This window comes from Mobula hypostoma, chromosome 17, assembly GCF_963921235.1.
Source record: "Mobula hypostoma chromosome 17, sMobHyp1.1, whole genome shotgun sequence".
Taxonomy (NCBI): Eukaryota; Metazoa; Chordata; class Chondrichthyes; order Myliobatiformes; family Myliobatidae; genus Mobula; species Mobula hypostoma.
In genome coordinates this window covers 45,604,120-45,624,293 of record NC_086113.1, presented here as the reverse complement: position 1 = coordinate 45,624,293, position 20,174 = coordinate 45,604,120, and the positions used below count along the sequence as shown (strand labels likewise).

Here is a 20,174-nt window from a genome sequence, read left to right as displayed (position 1 = left end):
CTTCTCCAGATATATAAGGACAGTATGTAGAGCAGTGGCTATTACGTCATCTGTCGATTGGTTATGTTGGTAGGCAAATTGTAGGGGGTCCAGTTTGGGTGGTAGCATGCTGCAGATGTAATCCTTGACCAGCCTCTCAAAGCTTTTGTTTATTATTGAGGTGAGTGCCACAGGACGCCATTGCTTTGCAACTGCAGTACATTGCAATACATAATAAAAACACAAATTACAATATACAAGTAAATAGTGCAAACATTGAAGTAATTTAGAAATACGAACACACAGCTAATGTATGAAGATCTTTTCATTCATGTGTTCTTGGCTCATCTCAACAGCCAATGTTGAAAGTTTCCTTCTAGTGTATCATTTTAGAGTGTCATAATAAAGCTTAAAACAGTTATGGAAAAAATATTGGAATCACTAACTCAATAGTGTAATCAAAAATTTTACATTATCACTTGCATCAAATTATATGTGATGCCATATTTAGTGTTGCTGGGGAAGCTGTTTAAAATAATTGCTGTCAAGAGTGGTTCCAGTGTTCTAAAAATCACAAAGTTGCATTATATTATGCTTTTTTTAAAAAAAATGTTTTTGACCTAGATCGCATTCTTTTGTGATAAGAACACTGCAGCTGACTCCTGACAATAACAAAGCCTTGATACTTCAAAATAATCAGTGGAATAATCATGGATTACTCATTGTGACCGTTTAGTTTGGTTTAAGGATATGAGTATTTTATACTTGTCATCTTGTTCTCTACCCACTTGAAATTAAGCCTGAACAGTTACTTTATTAAGGTTTCACGATCTGGCAATTTTCTTATCTTTATTCCTATTGGCTAATTGCTCTACTGGCATTAGTGAACTGTCATATCAAGCACTCAGTATCTTGGCCTTCATATCTGCTCAATATATGCAGCGACCATCAGTGTTTTATTCATCACAGGAAAAGCCCTCCCCACCATTGAGCGCCTCTATAAGGAGCACTGCCCCAAGAAAGCAATATCCATGATCAAGGATCTCCACCATCCAGGCCATGTTCTTCTCATTGCTGCCATCAGGAAGGAGATACAGAAGCCTTGGGTCCCACACAACCAGGTTCAGGAATTTATTACCTTACAACCATCAGGCTCCTGGACCAGCATGGTTAACTTCAGTCACCGCAACTCTGAAATTATTCCACAACCTACAGACTCACTTTCAAGGACTCTACTATTCATGTTCTCAGTATTATTTATATATTCATTTATTTTTGTATTTGCACAGTTTGTCTTCTTTTGTGCTTGGTTTGCTAGGGTGGGATATAGTGACATATCATACTTTGATAATAAATTTATTTTGAACATTGAGCTACATGGAACAGTCCATGTTCCAAGGCAACAACGGTAACACTCCCCAACCCTTTCTCTGCTCCATTGATAACTGCATTGGAGCTGCTTACCGCACTAATGCTGAGTTTGCCAATTTCAACAACTTTGCCTCCAACTTCCACCTGCGCTCTTGGTCCATTTCTGACACCTCTCTTCCCTTTCTCAATCTCTCTGTTTCCATCTCCAGACAGATCATCCACCAATCCACTGATTCTTGAATATATCTCTTCCCTGTCACTTGTAAAACCCCTGACATAACAGACACAGGACTCCCTTTGCCCACATGGCCCTCCATATACAGCACATCATATTTCACAGCTTCCAGCAACTCCACTGGGATCCTACTACAAGGTACATCTTTCCCCAGCTCTTCCACTCTCCACAGGGACCACACTTTACGTCACCCCCTTGTTCACCTGTCCCTCCATACAGATCTGCCCCCGGCACTTATCCCTGCAACCTTGACAGGCGCAACACCTCCTTCCTAAACTGTCCTTCCAGGTGAGGCAGCATTTCTACCACATTTCAGTTTTGCCCCTCCACCGTCATTTCTGGTGGCCCCCCCTCACCCCTTCTTTTCTACTCCTCCACTCTCATGCCCTGCCCATCACCTCTCTCTGATTCTCTTTCAACTTTCCTTTATTCCATGGTTAATTGTCCTCTTCTACCAGATTTTTCTTCAGCCCTTTCTTTACCTCTTTCACATATAATCTCCCAGTTTCTCACACCATCCCCACTCCCCCACCCACCCACCTTGTATTCCTCCCCCTTCCCCTACCTTCTCATTCTGGATTTTGTCCCCTTCCTTTCCAGAGGCCGATGAAGGATCTTGATCCAGAATATCAACTGTTTATTTCCCCCTACAGATGCTGCCTGACCTGCTGAGTTTCTCTAACATTTTGTGTGTGTGTTAAACCATTGGAAGATTAGATACACCCCTCAGCTTTTCAAATTTAAAAACAGATTTTAATTGCATAATGTTTTATAAACAGTGAATTCTGGTTAATTTGGACACTTCAGGACCAGTACTTTTTGGCCCAACTAAGTGGCTGCCCCAATTAGTCGAAGTTTCATGGCAATAGTTAAAAAAGGTATAAAAAAGCAAACTACCATTTAACTGAGTAATAAATTATGCTTTTAAGTGAAATACAGAACAGATTAGAATACTAACCATACTATTATAATTAGTATGTATTAGTTCCCAATAGTCATTGTATTAGTTCCCAACAGTCATTGTATTAGTTCCCAATAGTCATTGACAGAGGAATTCATCCAATTACTGTGCCCTTTTGATTACTCCCGACCATTTCTGGCATCTCCAAGCCTGAATGCATGAAACTGCACTGAGGAAAACACTTCTGAATTGTCTTACTGCTTATTACTTGACAGCTATCAGCGACAAAGTTCACTGCTTTTTGAACACAAATATATGCAACTATTTAAAAATTGACCAATGGCCACGCAAGTGCATGCGACTGATGCTAGTTAGAAACTGTTCGGCAACAGCCTTCTGTCCCAATCAAGTGGTGGCTTCCCAAATAAATGAAGGGAATCCCAACTATTTTCTTGATGAATTTTTATTCTTTAAGAGTTGTCCCAAATAGGTGGTTGTCCCAATTAACCAGAATCCACTGCATTACCTTATTTCCACATACCAGATTATAGATGACTGAAGATAAGCACTCCATAAACATGTAAAATCTGAAGAGATTCAATTTATGCCCCAAAGAGGCATCTAAAGGTAGATGGTTGTGGTAATGGGAAGTATTTCAAGGGCAATTTTAATAACTTAAACATAAAATTACCTTTCAGACTTGTGTATTTTGAAACAATTAGTATGTCAGACCATATTGCAGTGCAATTGAAGCAAAATACTTTTGCAACAACTGGCCTCAAGGCCAAGTTTTTCTTCAATTCATCATCTTTCTTTTCCATCCTTTATTGAAAAGCCATCATGACTATCATAAGAACAATTTTTAAAAGGGTGGAGAATAAAAATGAAGATTGATAATATGAGAAGATATACAAGGAAATAAATCAGCAATTCAGTTGAACGACTGAGAAGACATGGGGGTGTAAGATTATCTCTGTGAACCACTTCCTTTTGATATCTTGAACTCAACATTACAAGGGCAAGAATCATCCACACCAGCAATGGTCATCAGCTGCAGATGGTCACAAACTAAAAACTGATCCCTTTTCTCTAGAAAAATGAGATCACATTGAATAACAGCTTCTCACATTTTGAGAACAGTCATATTTTGAATGGGACGGATTAGTAAAGACTTTCTGTAAAGTGTGTATCTTCAAACGAGCCTGGAAAGGATTAGGTAGAATATTCTGATCAGAATTACATCACTTCATTTTTATCTTCAAGTTTGCTACAGAGCATTGTTAAAAAATAGAGAACAAATTTGTCAAATACAACACATCTACAATTTCTTGATCAAGGGGATAAAAGGACACTGAAAGTGGATGGAAATGGATTAACCGAAAAAGTAAAATAAATTTGTTTGTAATTTATTAACTCACTGTCTACCCCAGAATAGGCATAAGGACATAGATTCCGTTACAAGCAATGGCGGCTGCCCCAAGGACTTAATTGAAAGATGCTTCACAAAATTTTTTAAAAATTAAACAAAAGTAAGAGAAAAAGTTAACAGGCAAAAAAAAAATTCTAAGGGAAGAAATAAGTAAGTTTCTGCCATTAATGGTCAACAAAGGGATTGAGTGAACAGAGACATGACACCTAATTTTTATTATAAAAAATATATTTTCCTAACTATTCAGAAATAATCCTGACTGAGAAATGTCTTAAATATTAAAATATGGATTTTATTTTGAAGTCTCCTTTGTGCCTACTTCAGAGCCACCACGTGAAATAGTGAAATGCTGAGAAAAAAATACTAATTACCCTCTGCAGTCATTAAAATGAAATTATATTATTTTAAATAAATATCCAAAGTCTCTTGTGTGGAGCAAAATTTATTCCAAGTTTCTTTAAATCAGACCAAGTACCTCAAACAAAACTTGCCATGTGAACAAGCAATCTCTTCGCTTCTAATTTCAGTGACACAGTTTAACTTTGCCTTATGTTTTATTTTTAAACAAAATATTTTAACACTATGTTGTTCACCTATGCAGTGTCCATCTCATGACCCTACTGTAAACCATGATGGCCGCTTTAGGTTTCTTTCAATGATCCTCTTCCCGTTGTCAGCCTCTGTTGCTTTCTCCCCCTGGTAAAGCACAACTGTCTCTACTGCAGGTGTGTTAAGTGGCCTTCTTTCCTGCACCTTAATCTGTGCACGTACAAGGGCTGTTTCATGCGCAACCTTTTTGTAGCAGAAGGCACATAGCTGGTGCTTCAGTTTCAAGTAGCCACATTCTTGGCAAACTTCTATGTTGTTCTGAAATAGAAAAAAAGTACCAAGTAAGATAAATAAAACTAAACAAAATTGCTGCATCTATTAATCTTAAAATTAAAACATTGTCACACATTTTATATTAGTTACTGATACTTAGAGTTAATTGATACAAGTGCACAGCTCCAGTAAGGATGCCTTCCACTTGCCACCCAGTCTAACTAAAGCTAAAATAATGACAGTTTGGAGTTTACTTCAGTTATGCTCAGTCAGTCTAGAGCCTCTGATCACTTTGAGGTGATCCAGAAAGTTATTTTCATGCTCAGTTCTGACAGCAAGTTACTCACAAGCATTCAGAACACAGAGCATTAACTTACATGTACGAAACTTTTGGCAGAAAGTAAAACTTCATTTTAATCATAAATGGGATACTGGTTATGGTGACTGGGAAAAAGCAGGGGCAGACAAACAAGTTTTGGGGATAGTGGGGGCAGCAAGCACAAAAGAATAAAACAGGATAAAGAGGGTGCTCACTTTAAAGATACTGTATCATCCAATAAAACTCAGATACAAAATGCTCCTTTCATTCCCCAAAATTGACTTAACCTTGGAGGTTACTTCTGGTCTTATAATGATTTCCTGGAACTCACTGCCTAAAATGGCAGTTGAATCAATTTCAACTGTAGCCTTCAGAAAGGAAATTCTCTTGAAAAGAAAAAAAAATACAAGGTTATGGTTAAAGAGCAGGACATCGGGACGCAATGGAAAGAATCTTTCAGAGCACAATTTCCTTCCATGCTCTGCTGCCCCGGAACATAGACACTTAAAAAATCACTGGCAACAAATAGGTATGTTGGAAGATTTGTCAGGACTTGGGGTGTTAGGAGTAGAAAAGGGGGACACAATTCCCGGATATACTCTTGATCGCAGTTGTAAAAATCATATTGTTGCTTATTTATTTATTTACAAGTACCTTAACTTTCTCTAGTTTCTGAACATTCCTTCTCCTGCAGCGGTTAACCTCAATAGTGCGTCGCTTCTTTGGTGCTGCCATCAAGAAGATACTATCCAAGAAGCCAGAGTTGTCACCCTGGTCATTCTCATAGGCATCAGGGTCAAATTGAGGGAAGGCCACTGGAACTTGTATTGCCAACGCAGGAGCTGGAAGCAGAGAAGTAGAAAAAGCAAACAAATTAGAACTCACTGACACAGCAATAAAGGCTATTTATTCATTACAGCCAATAAGACTTACATAACTACCCAACAGCACCTTTTGGGATCAGAATCAGGTTTAATATCACTGGCATATGTTGTGAAATGTCCTCTTTGTTGCAACAGTACAATGCAATACATAATAAAAAAAGACGTGAATTACAGTAAGTATATATATTAAATAGTTAAATAGTGCAAAATAGAAATAAAAAACGTACTGAGGTAGTATTCATGGGTTCAATACTCATTCAGAAATCAAATAGCAGAGGGGAAGAAGCCATTCCTGAATTGTTGAGTGGGTGCCTTCAGGCTTCAGTACCTCTTTCCTGATGGTAGCAATAAAAAGAGGGCACGTCCTTGGTGATGGGGGTCCTTAAGGATGAATGCTGCCTTTTTGAGGCATCACTCCTTAAAAGCATCCTGAATACTATGAAGGCTAGTGCCCATGATGGAGCTGACTAAGTTTATAACTCGCTGCAATTCATTTTGATCCTATGCAGTAGCCCACCACCCGCCCCGTACCAGGTGGTGATGCAGCCATTTGGAATGCTCTCCAGGGTACGTCTATAGTGATTTGGTGACATACCAAATCACCTCAAACTCCTAATGAAATATAGCTGCTGTTGTGTCTTTTTTGCAGCTATGTCAATATGTTGGGTCAAGGAGAGATCCTCAGAGATACTGACACCCAGGAACTTGAAATTGCTCACTCTTTCCAAACCTGATCCCGCTACGAGGACTGGTGTGGGTTCCCTCATCCTACTGTTTCCTAAGTTTAAAGGTTCATTTATTATCAAAATATGAATGCAGTATACAACTGAAATTCATCTTCTCCAGATAGCCAAGAAAACTATGGAGGTCGTTCAAAGAAAAATGTCAACACACCACTGGCACAGAAAAAAAACACACAAACATCAACATAACCCCCGCCCCAAACACATAAAAAACAAATCGTGCAAACAAGAATGTCAAATCCCAAACTCGCCACACAAAACTAACAAATTGTGCCAAATGGTAACATGATCATCAATAATCCCCACAGGCAAAAAAATTGCACAAATGGCAACGAGGGCATCAAACCCCAACCCCACCCCCTGCACAATAAAACTAACAGAACATGCCAAACAGCAGCAAGAAAGAATGACCAAAAACATAAAGTATATAAAACAAAACTGAAAGAGTCCAATCCAAGAATTTCAGTAACCAACTCTGACCTGGGGGGGGGGGTGGAGAGGGAATGAGTGAGAGGTAAATAAAAAATATATTTATATATCATAGGCTTCAACCCCGTTGCTAAGTTCCTTCGCCTCAAAGCCCCTCGCCCTAGCTTCTTGGAATTTTCGCAGAGACAGCAAAGCTCTAGATCATTCAATCAATCTCCAAACTGTATGCAGGCTCTAACAAATCCAGAAACATATTCAAAATAAAAAGAACACATAAAAGTATTGAAATAAATGGTTTCGTGGACTATCCGGAATATGTCGCCATTGTTCGTTGGTACCATCTTGTTATATTTCACAATACCTCAGAATATCTTAAAATGCCGCGAAACCAATGAAATACATTTGATACGCAACCACTACTGTATTAAGGAAAATGAATTCTGGACTAATGATTAGCCATTTTTTTCCTACAAATACTGCCTTATCTGCTGAGTTTTTTCCATCATTTTCTGATTTACTGGCTTCCTATTGTCTTTTCTCAGGAGACCTGGAGACAAGACCACATTTAAATCTGTTCTAGTATACATTTTCCATTGATGTTTTATGCAGAAAAAGCATTTCAGGATGTATATTGTATGTGTTTCTCTGACATTAAATTCAACCTTTGAACCTTTGATCTGGAAAGGCAAGTTAAGAACAGCATTCATAAAACTCTTAAGAACATAATCTGTAAAATATGAGGTTGGAGAACCATGTGGCCAATGCTTGATCGTTGAAGTTTAGACATCTATGAGATAAACTTCGTTAAGCAGGTCAGAAATTAGGAACTGGTGGGAAGTTCTGCAATGTTAAAGAGCAATTAAAGCACTTGTTATCAAAACGGACTCAGGCTACACTAACTTTGGAAGTCTAACCTGAATTATCTTTTAATAAAACAGAAACAAACTATTTAACAGATTAGAAAGCATTGGTGGAAAGAAGAACTAAGTTAATACTTCAGCTCAATGATCTTTTGTCAGAACTAGACAAAACTGGAAAACCAGATATTTTAACTTACAGAGGAGGGGTGGAAAGAATAAAGGGAATATTCACAGGAAAATAGGAGTAGGAATGAGCTGCTTGGCCTCTCAAGTTTGCCCTGTCAGTTAATATAATGGCTGAGCAGCACAAAACCCTTAAAAGCCTTTTCTATTCCAGTTCACCATAACCCTCAGTTCTCTGATATTTCAAAAATTTATCTACCTCTCTACAACAGCTACTACTACTATGTCGACTCAGGCCTAGGGGGGCGGCGTCGGGCACGATGACGGACTCTCCACTTCTCCCTCATCAGTGTGTTCAGTTCATCTACATTAGCCACGCCGCTGTCTTCTAGGAGCGTGTTGACCATAGTCTTGGGAGGGCACCCAGGGTTCATCCTCCCGTGCTTGGGCTCCCATATGATGATTAGGGTGGCAGGTAGCTTGGGGTGGCGTAGACAGTGCCCCGCTAGTTGCAGTCTTCTCTTTTCCATTTTAGTGGTGAGCATCAGTAGGTCGTTACAGAGCTCGACGTTCGTCATGGGCTGTTGCCAACACAACAGCCCCAACTGTCTAATCTCCAAAATCCAATGGCATAGAGAATTCACTACCTTCTGCAAGAAATTCCTACACACGCCACTTTTAATTGACTTTACAGGTTAATGAAATTTCATCAGAATAGGCTCTAAGGTTCCGGTATGGCTATGTTTATTTGTCACATGCACCTTGAAACACACAATGAAATGCATTATTTTGTTTCAAACCAAATCAATGAAAATTGGGTTGGAGGCAGCTGCAAGTTTGCATGCTTCCTGCGCCAACACAGCACGCCCACAACTTACTGACCCTAACCGCATGCCTTTAGAATGTGGGAGGAAACCGGAGGACCCAGAGAAAGCTCATGTGGTCACAGGGAGAATGTACAACTTCCTTACAGACAGTGGCGGGAATCGAATCCCAATCAGTGATCACTAGCACGGTAAAACAATTACACTAACCGCTCTTCTACCGCGTGCCCAATGCTGAAAGCATTAGAGTGCTTTGCAGAATTAAAGTAAAAGGATATTACATATTCAAAATTGTGGATAGACAGGAGCAAGGAATTACTTATATAACAGATTTCATGACCTCAAACTTACATCGCCTAACACTTTAAATTATCTGTCCAAAAGGTGCTGCCTGATATGCTGAATATTTCCAGAATTTGTCTTTATTTTGGATTTTCAGTATCTGCAATTTCCTGATGTTTGGATTTTTTATTTATCTCTGCTATTTTGCAAAATACCCTCAATTCTGTTGAGGCCTGAACTTGTCTGACAAATTCAGTTATCAATAATGAAAGTTAAAGAAATAGAGAAATTGAAAGTATCTTCTGGAAAATGCAACCAGGAACCGAGATTAATCTGTCTGCATTTGTTATTTGATACTTCACATTGTGTTGTTCTGCTAAGCAAACAGATTTTGCCCTGCTTTTAAAAATTTTTCCAAACAACAGAAGCTTAAAGTCATTGCTGAGGTTGTGTAGTGTGACTGTTCTATTAGCAGACAAGCTGGGTAACAGAGGCTTACCCATGATCACACAGTGCACCATCCCTGGCCTTAAGCTCTAAGACATCTGTAATCAGTGGCTGTGCCTACAGACATCTAGACCCTAAGTTCTGCTATTCCTTCCTTCCTTGAACCAACTCTGGTCAAAATCTTTGACAAGGATTTTATTTTGCTCACTTCATAAACACGAGATTCTGCAACTGCTGGAAATCCAGAGCAACAAAGAGAAAATGCTGGAGGAACTCAGCAGGTTGGGGAGCACGTATGAAGAGGAACAAACAGTTAACATTTCAGCAGGACAGGGCTTGCTTATTTCTCCTAGTACTCCCTTACTTGATGCTCAGTTATATTTGACAGTTTGCCACTGAAATGCTCTAGGAGATTTTTCTGCAGTGAAAGACGAAAATTTCACATTCCACACTGTATTTGACATTTTGATTAATATACAGAAAGACCTTATAGATTTACAGATCGTGAAAAAAAGATGAAATAAACTTGAGTATATTTGTAAATTCTGTAAAAAAAAGACAAAAACTGGGTAGACAAAACAATACTTTTCGGAGTTAAAGGAATAAAACATCATACAGCGAAATGTAAAAGAACCACCAATGTTAGTCATTGTAATGTAGTCATGACTGCATAAGAATTTGATTGCAACAAACATTAGAATTTAAAATCTGCAGCACAAGGAACTCAAATGCTGCAGTACTCATTACTGGTGAAATTACAAACCATTAAGTAGCTCACTGAGGTCCTCTTGTGTTGAGACCAGCACAAGCAAATACACCACGAATATACAAGCAACTTGAATGCAAACATAAATTAATGTGACAAGCTATCACTATAAATTTAACAATGTAAAAAAAAATTTTAAAGTAAAAAATAATTTTTTATTGAAACTGCAGACAAGACAATGGAAATATCCTTTAGGTAATCTGATTATGAAACAACTTGGGTTCAGTTGTGACCATGTGCTTTTCACTTGTCTGGTCAACCAAGGTCAGGGGCTTAAGCCCATAATTCAGATCAATATTTCTGTGTACAATTGAAATGATGCTCCCTTTGGCTAGGAGGTCTATCGTCTGCAGGACTTAAAAGATTAAATCCCCTTCAGTTTCCTTGGTCAATATTATTTCTTCAACTAAACTCACTGAACAATTTGTATTATCACTTTTGACTGCAGGACCTAATTGTGCACAAATTTGTAGTCAGTTTTCTTAAATAATGTTTCAAAAGACATTTAATTGGTTACAAAGTGTTTTCAATGTACCAATGTTGTGATAGAAATTGTATGGCTACGATTTTTTTCACCTTCATTGAATGATCATTAGATTAATACAAGATTTTTTCCATATCATTTCTGGTATTTAATTTTTTGGCTTGGCTATTAATTTACTAACAGTGGACCACTCTAATACCTATCAGCTAATTCATCACCTACAATAACAATCTTTGTTCTACTCTTCCAAGATCAAATGAAACAAAGGCTTCTCTGAACTTGACAAAGACTGTACCAAAATAGCAGGAAAAGAACGTATCTGCAAAGTCACATAAAGTTTGGTATATTACCAGGGCCTGACCAAGTGCACCCCCAGACCTTGTGGGAGGCCAGGGAAGAAATTATAGAAGCCCTGGTTGAGATATTTGCTTTGTTGTTAACCACCGGTGAAGTTCCAGAAGACTGTAGGGCAACTAATGCTGTTCCATTGCTCAAAAGGCATCAAGGACAGGCCAACACATGAGCAACTAAATAAATATTGTTGTTGTGTGCCATTGAGTCATCATCGACTCATGGCAACCCTATGGATATGATAAATATTAGATGCTATATAATCATCTTCAGTAGCAACATTACAGGAAAGGCATTCATGGTATAGTTAACAGCAACAATTTCCTCCAAAGCATTTTATATCCCAATCATAAATCTGTACAAACTACTCAGTCGAATCCATAATGCTTTTATTATGCCAAACAAACTTTTGTAACTTTACCTTCTTTTCCTCCCTCCCTGAAATTAATTATTCCAATTGCCAGTTAACCTTTGTACTAAAATAAAATTATTTATGACATATACTGACTTCACTCTAAGTACACGTTCTCTAAAACTGTTTCAATATTCCCTATATCAGTATATATAAAAGAATAGTGATATACAAGAGGTAGCAATAGTTTTGAGGTAGAGTAGATTGATAGTGCCCATTTTGCACTGATAACAGCCTAGGAGATCAGCGTACTTTCCGTAGACTGGTAACAATGAGAGAACGACTGACGTCCTTCATTGGAAAGGAAGCAGGACAAGCAAGAGTGGAAGAATGGCAGGGTATCCTCATAATCCTGAAGTTATTAACCCTAGACTGCCTGTGGTTGAAAATCTCCCACAATGGAGTGCAGTAAAGCTTCAGCAATCAGAAAAAGCTTAGGTTTGTCAAATGCAAAGACTATAACTTCACACTGTATCAAGTGAACCACTTAACTAATATCCTGAGGGAATTTCATCATCAGTTCTGTACTTTCCAATTCAAAATGTCTGGCATAGATCAGAGAAACCAGATGGAAGTACAGAAGTGGCAGAAATTAGATAGTATTTATATGGAGGGTTTCATGGATTCAATTACCCCAGAGTGTTTTGACCATTGGATTACAGCAAGAACTTGAAGCAGACAATCAATCTATCATGCACTGCAGCATCCAAACCATCAATGTGATAAGAATCACACTAATCTGATCTTCACTGAAGAAATGGGGGGAGGGGTAGTCATCTGAAGGAAAGCACCTGACAACGTACATATCCTTATTTCTTCAATAAAGTATCAACCTGGACATTTGAGCTCAAATTCTGGAGTGAATCTTAAGAGTACAGTACATTCTTTTGGCTGAATCGGTCAGGTGCTACCAGCTGAGCACAAATGACACAGCCTACAGTGGAGGTATAGCAGAAACAACCCTGAAGTGGTTGAAATCTGGTATTTTCTCCACTACCCTTTTCAGTTAAGTTAACTATCCATTTCCCTGCCTGTAGATTCATGTTTCACACCACAATTTCAAGCACAACATCAGGGTTGACACTAATACAGCACTGATGGAATGCAGCATTATAGGAGGTGCAATCATTCAGAAGTAATATTACGCCATTGGATACTACACCGTCAACTGTACGGTCAAAATACAATGGCACTGTTCAGAAGAACAGAGGCCATCCAATGGCCATACCTCAATCTGTAATAAGGCCATTCTTGTACTTCTCTTTCTGGAATGATAAAGGATGCTAATTGGCTTTTGCTACTAAAACAATTCTGAAGTGCTAAGGTCATGAAAGCTATTAGATAAATTTTTGTTTTGCCCTCACGCTGGTAGGTGGAACAAAGTTAAATATAGATGCTGTTGGAATCCCTGATCTATTCCAACGTGGTGTTCTCTTTGAAACTGGTTACAATTATGGACCAAGAAGCTCGACCAACTTTCTGCTCAATTACAAAATATAGCATAAATATTTGGAGGACATGTATCTTGTATATTTCCTATAACATGTTTGCTCAAAACAAATCAGTTTTTTCCACCCATTCAAAGCTCTGCACTTTGTAGCTTTAAAACAAGGAGTCTAACTGGAGAGCACTCTTACCCAAATAAGATTGTAGAGACCTGTGCACCATACACAGAATTCTTCGATATCAGATGTAGAACTCAACTGGTCATTTCAAACCAATCAAATTACATAACTGAATGCAATGCAAATAATGTCTTTATGAAAGATCTCAGTATGTTTTTGATTTGGAATACAGAGGTTGTCCTCAATGTTCTGGCCAAAATTTATCTCTCACCTTTTCAATAAGAATTTACTGTGCACCAAGTAGTTGTCATGTTCCTACTTTACAGAGTACAACATCGTGGAAGTCACTGAGGCACCAAGTTGGCTGCGAGGTACTTCATCTAACATATACCCGAATCAAAATCAGGTTTATTTTCACCGGCATGTGATGTGAAATTTGTTAACTTAGCAGCAGCAGTTCAATGCAATCCAAAATATAGAAGGGAAAAACCAAAATAAAATAATAATAATAATAAAAAATAAATCACAGTATACGTATATTGAATAGATTAAAAATGGTGCAAAAACAGAAATACTATGTATTTAAAAAAGTGAGGTAGTCTCCAAGGGTTCAATGTTCATTTAGGAATAGGATGGCAGAGGGGAGGAGGGTGCTTGTGAATTGCTGAGTGTGTGCCTTCAGGCTTCTGTACCTCAAACCTGATGGTAACAATGAGAAAAGGGCATGCCCTGGGTGCTGGAGGTCCTTAATAATGGACGCTGCCTTTCTGAGACATCACTCATTGAAGATGTCCTGGGTACTCTGTAGGCTAATACTCAAGATGGAGTTGACTAGATTTACAACCTTCTGCAACTTTTTCGGTCCTGTGCAGTAGCCCCCTCCCCCCCCACCAAACCAGACAGGGACGCAGCCTGTCAGAATGCTCTCCACGGTACATCTATATAAGGTTTTGAGACTATTTGTTGACATACCAAATCTCTTCAAACTCCTAATGAAGTATTGCTGCTGTCTTGCCTTCTTTATAACTGCATCAATATGTTGGGACGAGGTTAGATCCTCAGAGATCTTGACACCCAGGAACTTGAAGCTGTTCACTCTCTCCACTTCTGATCCCTCTGTGAGGATTGGTATGTGTTCCTTCAGCTTACCTTTCCTGAAGTCCAAAATCAGCTCTTTCATCTCACTGATGTTGAGTGCCAGGCTTGTTGCTGTGACACCCAACACTCCAATAGTTGGCATATCTCACTCCTGTACGCCCTCTCGTCACCACTTGAGATGCTACCAACAATGGCTGTATCATCAGCAAATTTATAGATGGTACTTGAGCTATGCCTAGCCACACAATCATGGGTATATAGAGAATAGAGCAGTGGGCTTAGGTGCACCAGTGTTGATCGTCAGCGAGGAGGAGATGTTATCACCAATCCACACATATTGTGGTCTTCTGGTTAGGAAGCTGAGCATCCAATTGCAGAGGGAGGTACAGATGCCCAGGTTCTGCAAACTCTCAATCAGGATTATGGGAATGATGGTGTTAAATGCTGAGCTATAGTCGATGAACAGCATCCTGACATAGGTGTTTGTGTTGTCCAGGTGGTCTAAAGCCCTGTGGAAAGCCACTGAGATTGCGTCTGTCGTTGACCTATTGTGGTGATAGGCAAATTGCAATGGGTCCAAGTACTTGCTGAGGCAGGAGTTCAGTCTAGTCATGACCAACCTCTCAAAGCATTTCATCACTGTAGATGCCAGTGCTATTGGGCGAAAGTCACTAAGGCAGCTCACATTATTCTTCTAAGGCACTGGTATAATTTTTGCCTTTTTGAAGCAAGTGGGAACTTCTGCCCGTAGCAGTGAGAGGTTGAAAATGTCCTTGAATACTCCCGCAGTTGGTTGGCACAGGCTTTCAGAGCTTTACCAGGTACTCCATTGGGACCTTTCACCTTGTGAGGGTTCACCCTCTTTAAAGACAGCCTCACATTGGCCTCTGGGACACAGATCACAGGTTCATTAGGAGCAGCAGGGATCTTCACAGCTGTAGATGATTCTGTGAAACAAAGGACACACGTGGTCTTAATGTCCCTCTGATTCAGCACTCTAGCTCTGAGATCATTGATTTTATTCACTGGAGACTGCTCGTTTGCCAGCAAGATAGTCGGTATTGGGAGTTTAAAACTCTGCTTCCTTAAACGCACTTGTATCCCTGATCCATAGCCACGCTTCTTCCATGGAATCCTGTGCTTCCATCCACAATCAGTGTTGTTTCCGTCAGTTTTAAGTAACGATAGATTGTTTAAACGCATTAAGATATCGTTGTTGACCGTACTGACCTTGGAAGCAGTAGTGCTGTTAGCTGCATCAGGCTGAAACAAGAATATTGAATCGTATCCATTGAGAGTATTGCTGCTACTCGAGTTGCTCTTAGGCGCACCAAAAGTGCTTTTATTCCTAAAAGCATTACATAAATACAAACTCAATGGAAATGGAGGTCAGTTGCACAACACACACAAAAGAAGCAACTTTTCCTTAAAATAAATGGCAATTCATTCAGTTCAATCTGCTTTCCGTCCCCAACACCCTTCTTCAGACTTCAAAACAGCGACCTCTTGTGTTCACACAGTTCAAATGAATCTTTCAGTTAACCATAAAGACATACAACTGCAGTGGTTTCCAGTGTATTGGGACACATCAGGACCAGTACATTTTGGCGCAATTAGGTGGGTGCCCAATTTGCCAAAGTTTCATGGAAATAGTTAAAAAAAAAGACGCACTGCCATTTAAGTATCAATTTATTTGTTACTTAGCGGCTGTGGCTTGCTGCAGCTGCTCTGGGCTCCGTAACATCTACTTGGCTCTGCACTGAACTTGGGCTGGTGATCATGATAGTCACCATGAAACTTCCCTATCATGCACCGTTTTTTTTCCTTTTTAAAATCACCTAAATTTGTTATTTCAATGCATAATTCAAATCAATTAAAATGTTGCCCACAACATAAGCTGAGAAGTTTTCTATCTTGTCCAGGACAGGTTTTAGATTTCCATGAAGGACTTTGGTGTTTGAGACAGATGTTTCCCAGAATAAGTGAAGCCAAGATTAAGAAAGGCATTTTTGTTGGTCCACAACTCAGACAGGTCATCAATGACAGGCAATTTGAAGAAATTTTAGTGGGACCCAAGAAAATCACATGGAAGGCATTCAAGGATGCTGTTGAAGATTTTCTTCCTAACTACAGAGCACCGAACTACATGCAGCTGGTTGACAACATACTTCATGCATACAAAACTATGAAGTGCAACATGTCACTAAAGGTTTACTTTCTGCATTCCCTTTTAGACTTCTTCCCTACAAATCTTGGTGCTGTCAATGATGAGCATAGTAAAAGACTTCACCAGGACATTGCAGTAATGGAAGAAAAGTATCAAGGCAACTGGATTTCCATCATTTCTGGCTGATTATTGTGAGAAGCCTCAAGCACTGAGTACAAATGAAAATCATCAAAAACATTTTTAGCTTAGTTGAACTATTGGAAAGCGTCAGCACCGTTATGCAATTGAACTCATTGCATTCGATAAAAGTTAATTTCTTGTTTCTCCAAATTCCTACATGATACAAGTATTCTGAAATTACATATTTGTGTTCAGCTATCATAAACAAAAAAAAAAAATTCTGAGGAGGTAACTCTTTTGAAAAAATTTCCTCTCTGGTGTAATCTGCTGGATCAGATTTTTCTTGCTTTACATACTGCCAAGTAGACACTGGTCCTGCAGTTCTAGTACAGTACCACAGCGTGTTCTACAGCTGAGATTTCTCTGGTCTTGCAGTTCGGCATTGAAGACTTGCTTGATGTGTCATGTGTACATCAAAACAGAGTGACAATGACCAACAGAATTCAAGGATATGCTGGGACAGCCCTCAAGGGTTAGCTTGCTTCTGGCACCATCACAGCACAGCCACATCTTACTAACCAGTACATCTTTTTGGAACGTAGGATACTGGAGCACCCAAGGGAAATCCACACAGTCACGAGGAGACTGTGCAAACTCCTCTCAAGAGAGTGGCAGGAACTGAACCCTTATCTCTCGCTCTGTAACACCTTATGCACTACCAGGCTACTCAATGCCATCTTGATATCACATGAATTCATGGGATAAAAATGGCTAACCGTTGGCTTTTATAATGCCAAAGTGGTCAGGAAGAGATAGATGGATCATCCACTCAGGACCAACAGGTGGTTGCAAATATTTTGGTCTTTGGAATACTCCTGCTGGGCTCTGCAGGGATTATTCTTAAACACAGTTCCTCTCACACACTTCAGCACTTTATGCAACGCCACCCAGCAATCCCCCCGATTTAACCCTTCCCTAATCATGGGACAATTTACAATGACCAATTAATCATAGGAAACGCAGTCACGGGGAGAATGTACGAACCCCTTACAGGCAGTGGCGGGAATTGAACCCAAGTCACAGGTATTGTAAGGTTTTGTGATAACCACTACGCTACCGTGGTAGGAACTGCAGAAGGGAGGGTTGGGAATGGGGACGAATTATCTGGGCCAGTCATAACAAATCGTAATAGCAGCCTGCCCTTTACGCTTGAAAGACCAAATTTTAGTTCAAATATAGCAAGACTATATTCCTGCTGAAATCCTGAAGCTTAGCAGTGAAGAGTTTCAATCACAAGTTCACAGCCTTATTGCCAATATATGGAAAGAGCAGGTCATTCTAGGAGTCCTCGGAGATGCAGTGATTATGACTATCTGTCAAGATGTTGTTGACTGCAGTAACTACAGACTGGTTTTCCTACTGCCCTCCACTGGGAAAGGCACAGACTCTCACTCTTCCCAACAGCTGAAGAGCTGCTTCTAGATTCATAATGTTGACACTGTCTATCAGTCATGCAAAGGACGGCATGGGAATTTAATCAAGAACGTAAGGAATGGCACCAGCCATTATACAAAGCTTTATTGACCTTACCAAAGCTTTGGCTCCATCATTTGAGAGGTAGTGTCGAACATTCTCAAATTTTGTTATCCTCAAACATTTGGCTCTATCTTACATGTGCAAACCATGGTACTAACCAAAGTGTTTGCAATAGAACCAATTTCAGTGAAGACCATTGTCAAACTTGGCTGTGTCAATTGTCCCAATAGCTTTATCACCCTTTGTTGTCACAACCTTACATCTCTCTTCCAAAGAAACTAAATAGGAATGGAGCCACTCTTCAGAATTAATGGGAAACTGCTCAATTGAACAGTTACAGTGACAGCACTCTCAAATCAATGTTACCCAAACCTCAGCTGTCAAGCTGCAAAATCATACCACACGACCATTCGATAATAAAATTCCATGATGAAACCATGCAAAAAACCCATTTTCTATATCTTGCCAGACTCCTTTCAATAAAAGAATGGAATGTCCCATTGTGGCCTTTCATTAATTGATGACTCCAAATTACTTGTCAACCAGATGAAATAACGTTTCTCCCAACCATGGTGCACCCACAAAACATACGTCACACACACACCACATACAAGTTTAAAAAATATAATTGAAAATGCATGTAGTGCACAGCACAGGTAAACAGTAAAATGTACAGTAAACAGCTCACTGTCCCAGTGATGTGAACTCGGTGGTGGCAGGGTATTCATTAGTCTCACAGTCTGAGGGAAGAAGCTGTTAGCCAGTCTGGCAATCCTAGTCCTGATGCTCCTGTACCTCCTTCCTGATGGAACTGGGTCAAAGAAATTGTGGGATCTTCCATCTCCACCCTCTTCTTTTTATTCTGGTGCCTCCCCCCCTTCCTTTCCAGTAATGAAGAAGGATCTCAGACTGAAACGTCGACTGCTTATTCATTTCCATAGATGCTGCCGGAGCTGCTGAGTTCCTCTAGCATTTTGTATGTGTTGTTCTGGATTGCCAGCATCTGCAGAATCTCATGTGCTTGTGGGATGTGTGGTAGGGATCCACAGCAAAGTTTCAGGCTCTTTGTCTAAAACACTCCTAATAAATCTCACAAACTGGGGAAGGAGACCCCAGTGAGCCGCTCGGCAGTTTTTTACTGTCCTCTGTAGGGTCCGATGCCTTGCAGCTTCCGTACCATACACTGATGCAGCCAGAAAGGATACTCTTGATGGTGCTTCTGTGGAAAGCAGTTGGAATGGAGGCAGGGAGCCTCCATTCCTCAACCTCCTCAGAAAGTGTAAATGCTGCTGTGCCTTCTTGACTGATGAGTTGGGAGTTGTGGCTCCAGGTCAGATGTCAGTTACGTGCTCACATTACATGAATAGAATAGTTGAAGATCAAGTCTTCAGACTCAGGGTCAGGCAGCGATCCTAACACTCTTAAGTGCTACAGGATTATCTGCAACAGACGTCAGGAATCAAACATGTGCTCAATGCAAGAATACAAGATTGTGCTCAATGCTTCCTTACAGAAAAGCAGCATTACAGCTTCCTGGAGCTCTCAGGTCACAACCATTGAAAGGAGGTTTTGGGATGGCACTGAAAACATCGAGATCACAAGAGGTGCCGACCAGATGGATGAACCTCAAACTAACCATCAGCTGTTCCACTTGTAGAACGGCTTGTGGCTCCAACCGCTCGAGAATCCACACGCCAGAGAGGAAGCAAGTTATCCTCCACCCTGAGAGGACGCAGTCGATGTGGTATGACATCTGAAATACAACACTAACTAGAATCAAACAGATGGGAATAGTAGACCTACATTTCCCCTCTATACCATTACCTCCACCTCTAAACCATACTCGGTCCCTCACCTAGTCGCTGCTGAAGCCCGAACGCCTGCAGCAGAACACTCTCCAGTGCCGTCCACGAATAGGCCAACCGCTGCAGCAGCGCCATTACGGGGAGATGGTGCACCGCGCACGCGCCACCGCCGCAGAAGCCGCCGATTGGATTGGATAGCGTTCTAGTCACGTGTGAGTTCAC

At 40.0% G+C, this 20,174-nt stretch overlaps 1 protein-coding gene across 2 annotated transcripts; it reads right to left on the bottom strand.

The window, feature by feature from the left end:
- Positions 1–4,347: 4,347 nt before the first annotated feature.
- On the bottom strand, positions 4,348–20,122 carry mrpl32 (mitochondrial ribosomal protein L32). Of its 2 annotated transcripts, XM_063069836.1 has the most exons (4): positions 20,003–20,100; positions 19,784–19,900; positions 5,711–5,898; positions 4,348–4,782 (listed from the first exon to the last, which is right to left on the bottom strand). In XM_063069836.1, exons 1-4 carry the CDS (start codon positions 20,085–20,087, stop codon positions 4,525–4,527), a joined length of 648 nt encoding a protein of 215 aa, XP_062925906.1. In that variant the 5' UTR covers positions 20,088–20,100; the 3' UTR covers positions 4,348–4,524. The 2 variants fall into 2 exon arrangements, with proteins under 2 accessions (XP_062925906.1, XP_062925907.1); XM_063069837.1 differs by lacking the exon at positions 19,784–19,900 and having other exon boundaries at positions 20,003–20,122.
- Positions 20,123–20,174: the final 52 nt, after the last annotated feature.

Bases quoted from the DNA above. Each gene is read 5' to 3' on its own strand.
- mrpl32 (XM_063069836.1), bottom strand. From the start codon at position 20,087: ATGGCGCTGCTGCAGCGGTTGGCCTATTCGTGGACGGCACTGGAGAGT. The intron at 5,899-19,783 runs GTTAGTTTGAGG...CTCTGCTTCCAG, and splicing joins TACAAGTGGAACAGCTGATG to CTCCTGCGTTGGCAATACAA. The intron at 4,783-5,710 runs GTACTTGTAAAT...TTTCTATTTCAG, and splicing joins AGAAACTAGAGAAAGTTAAG to AACAACATAGAAGTTTGCCA.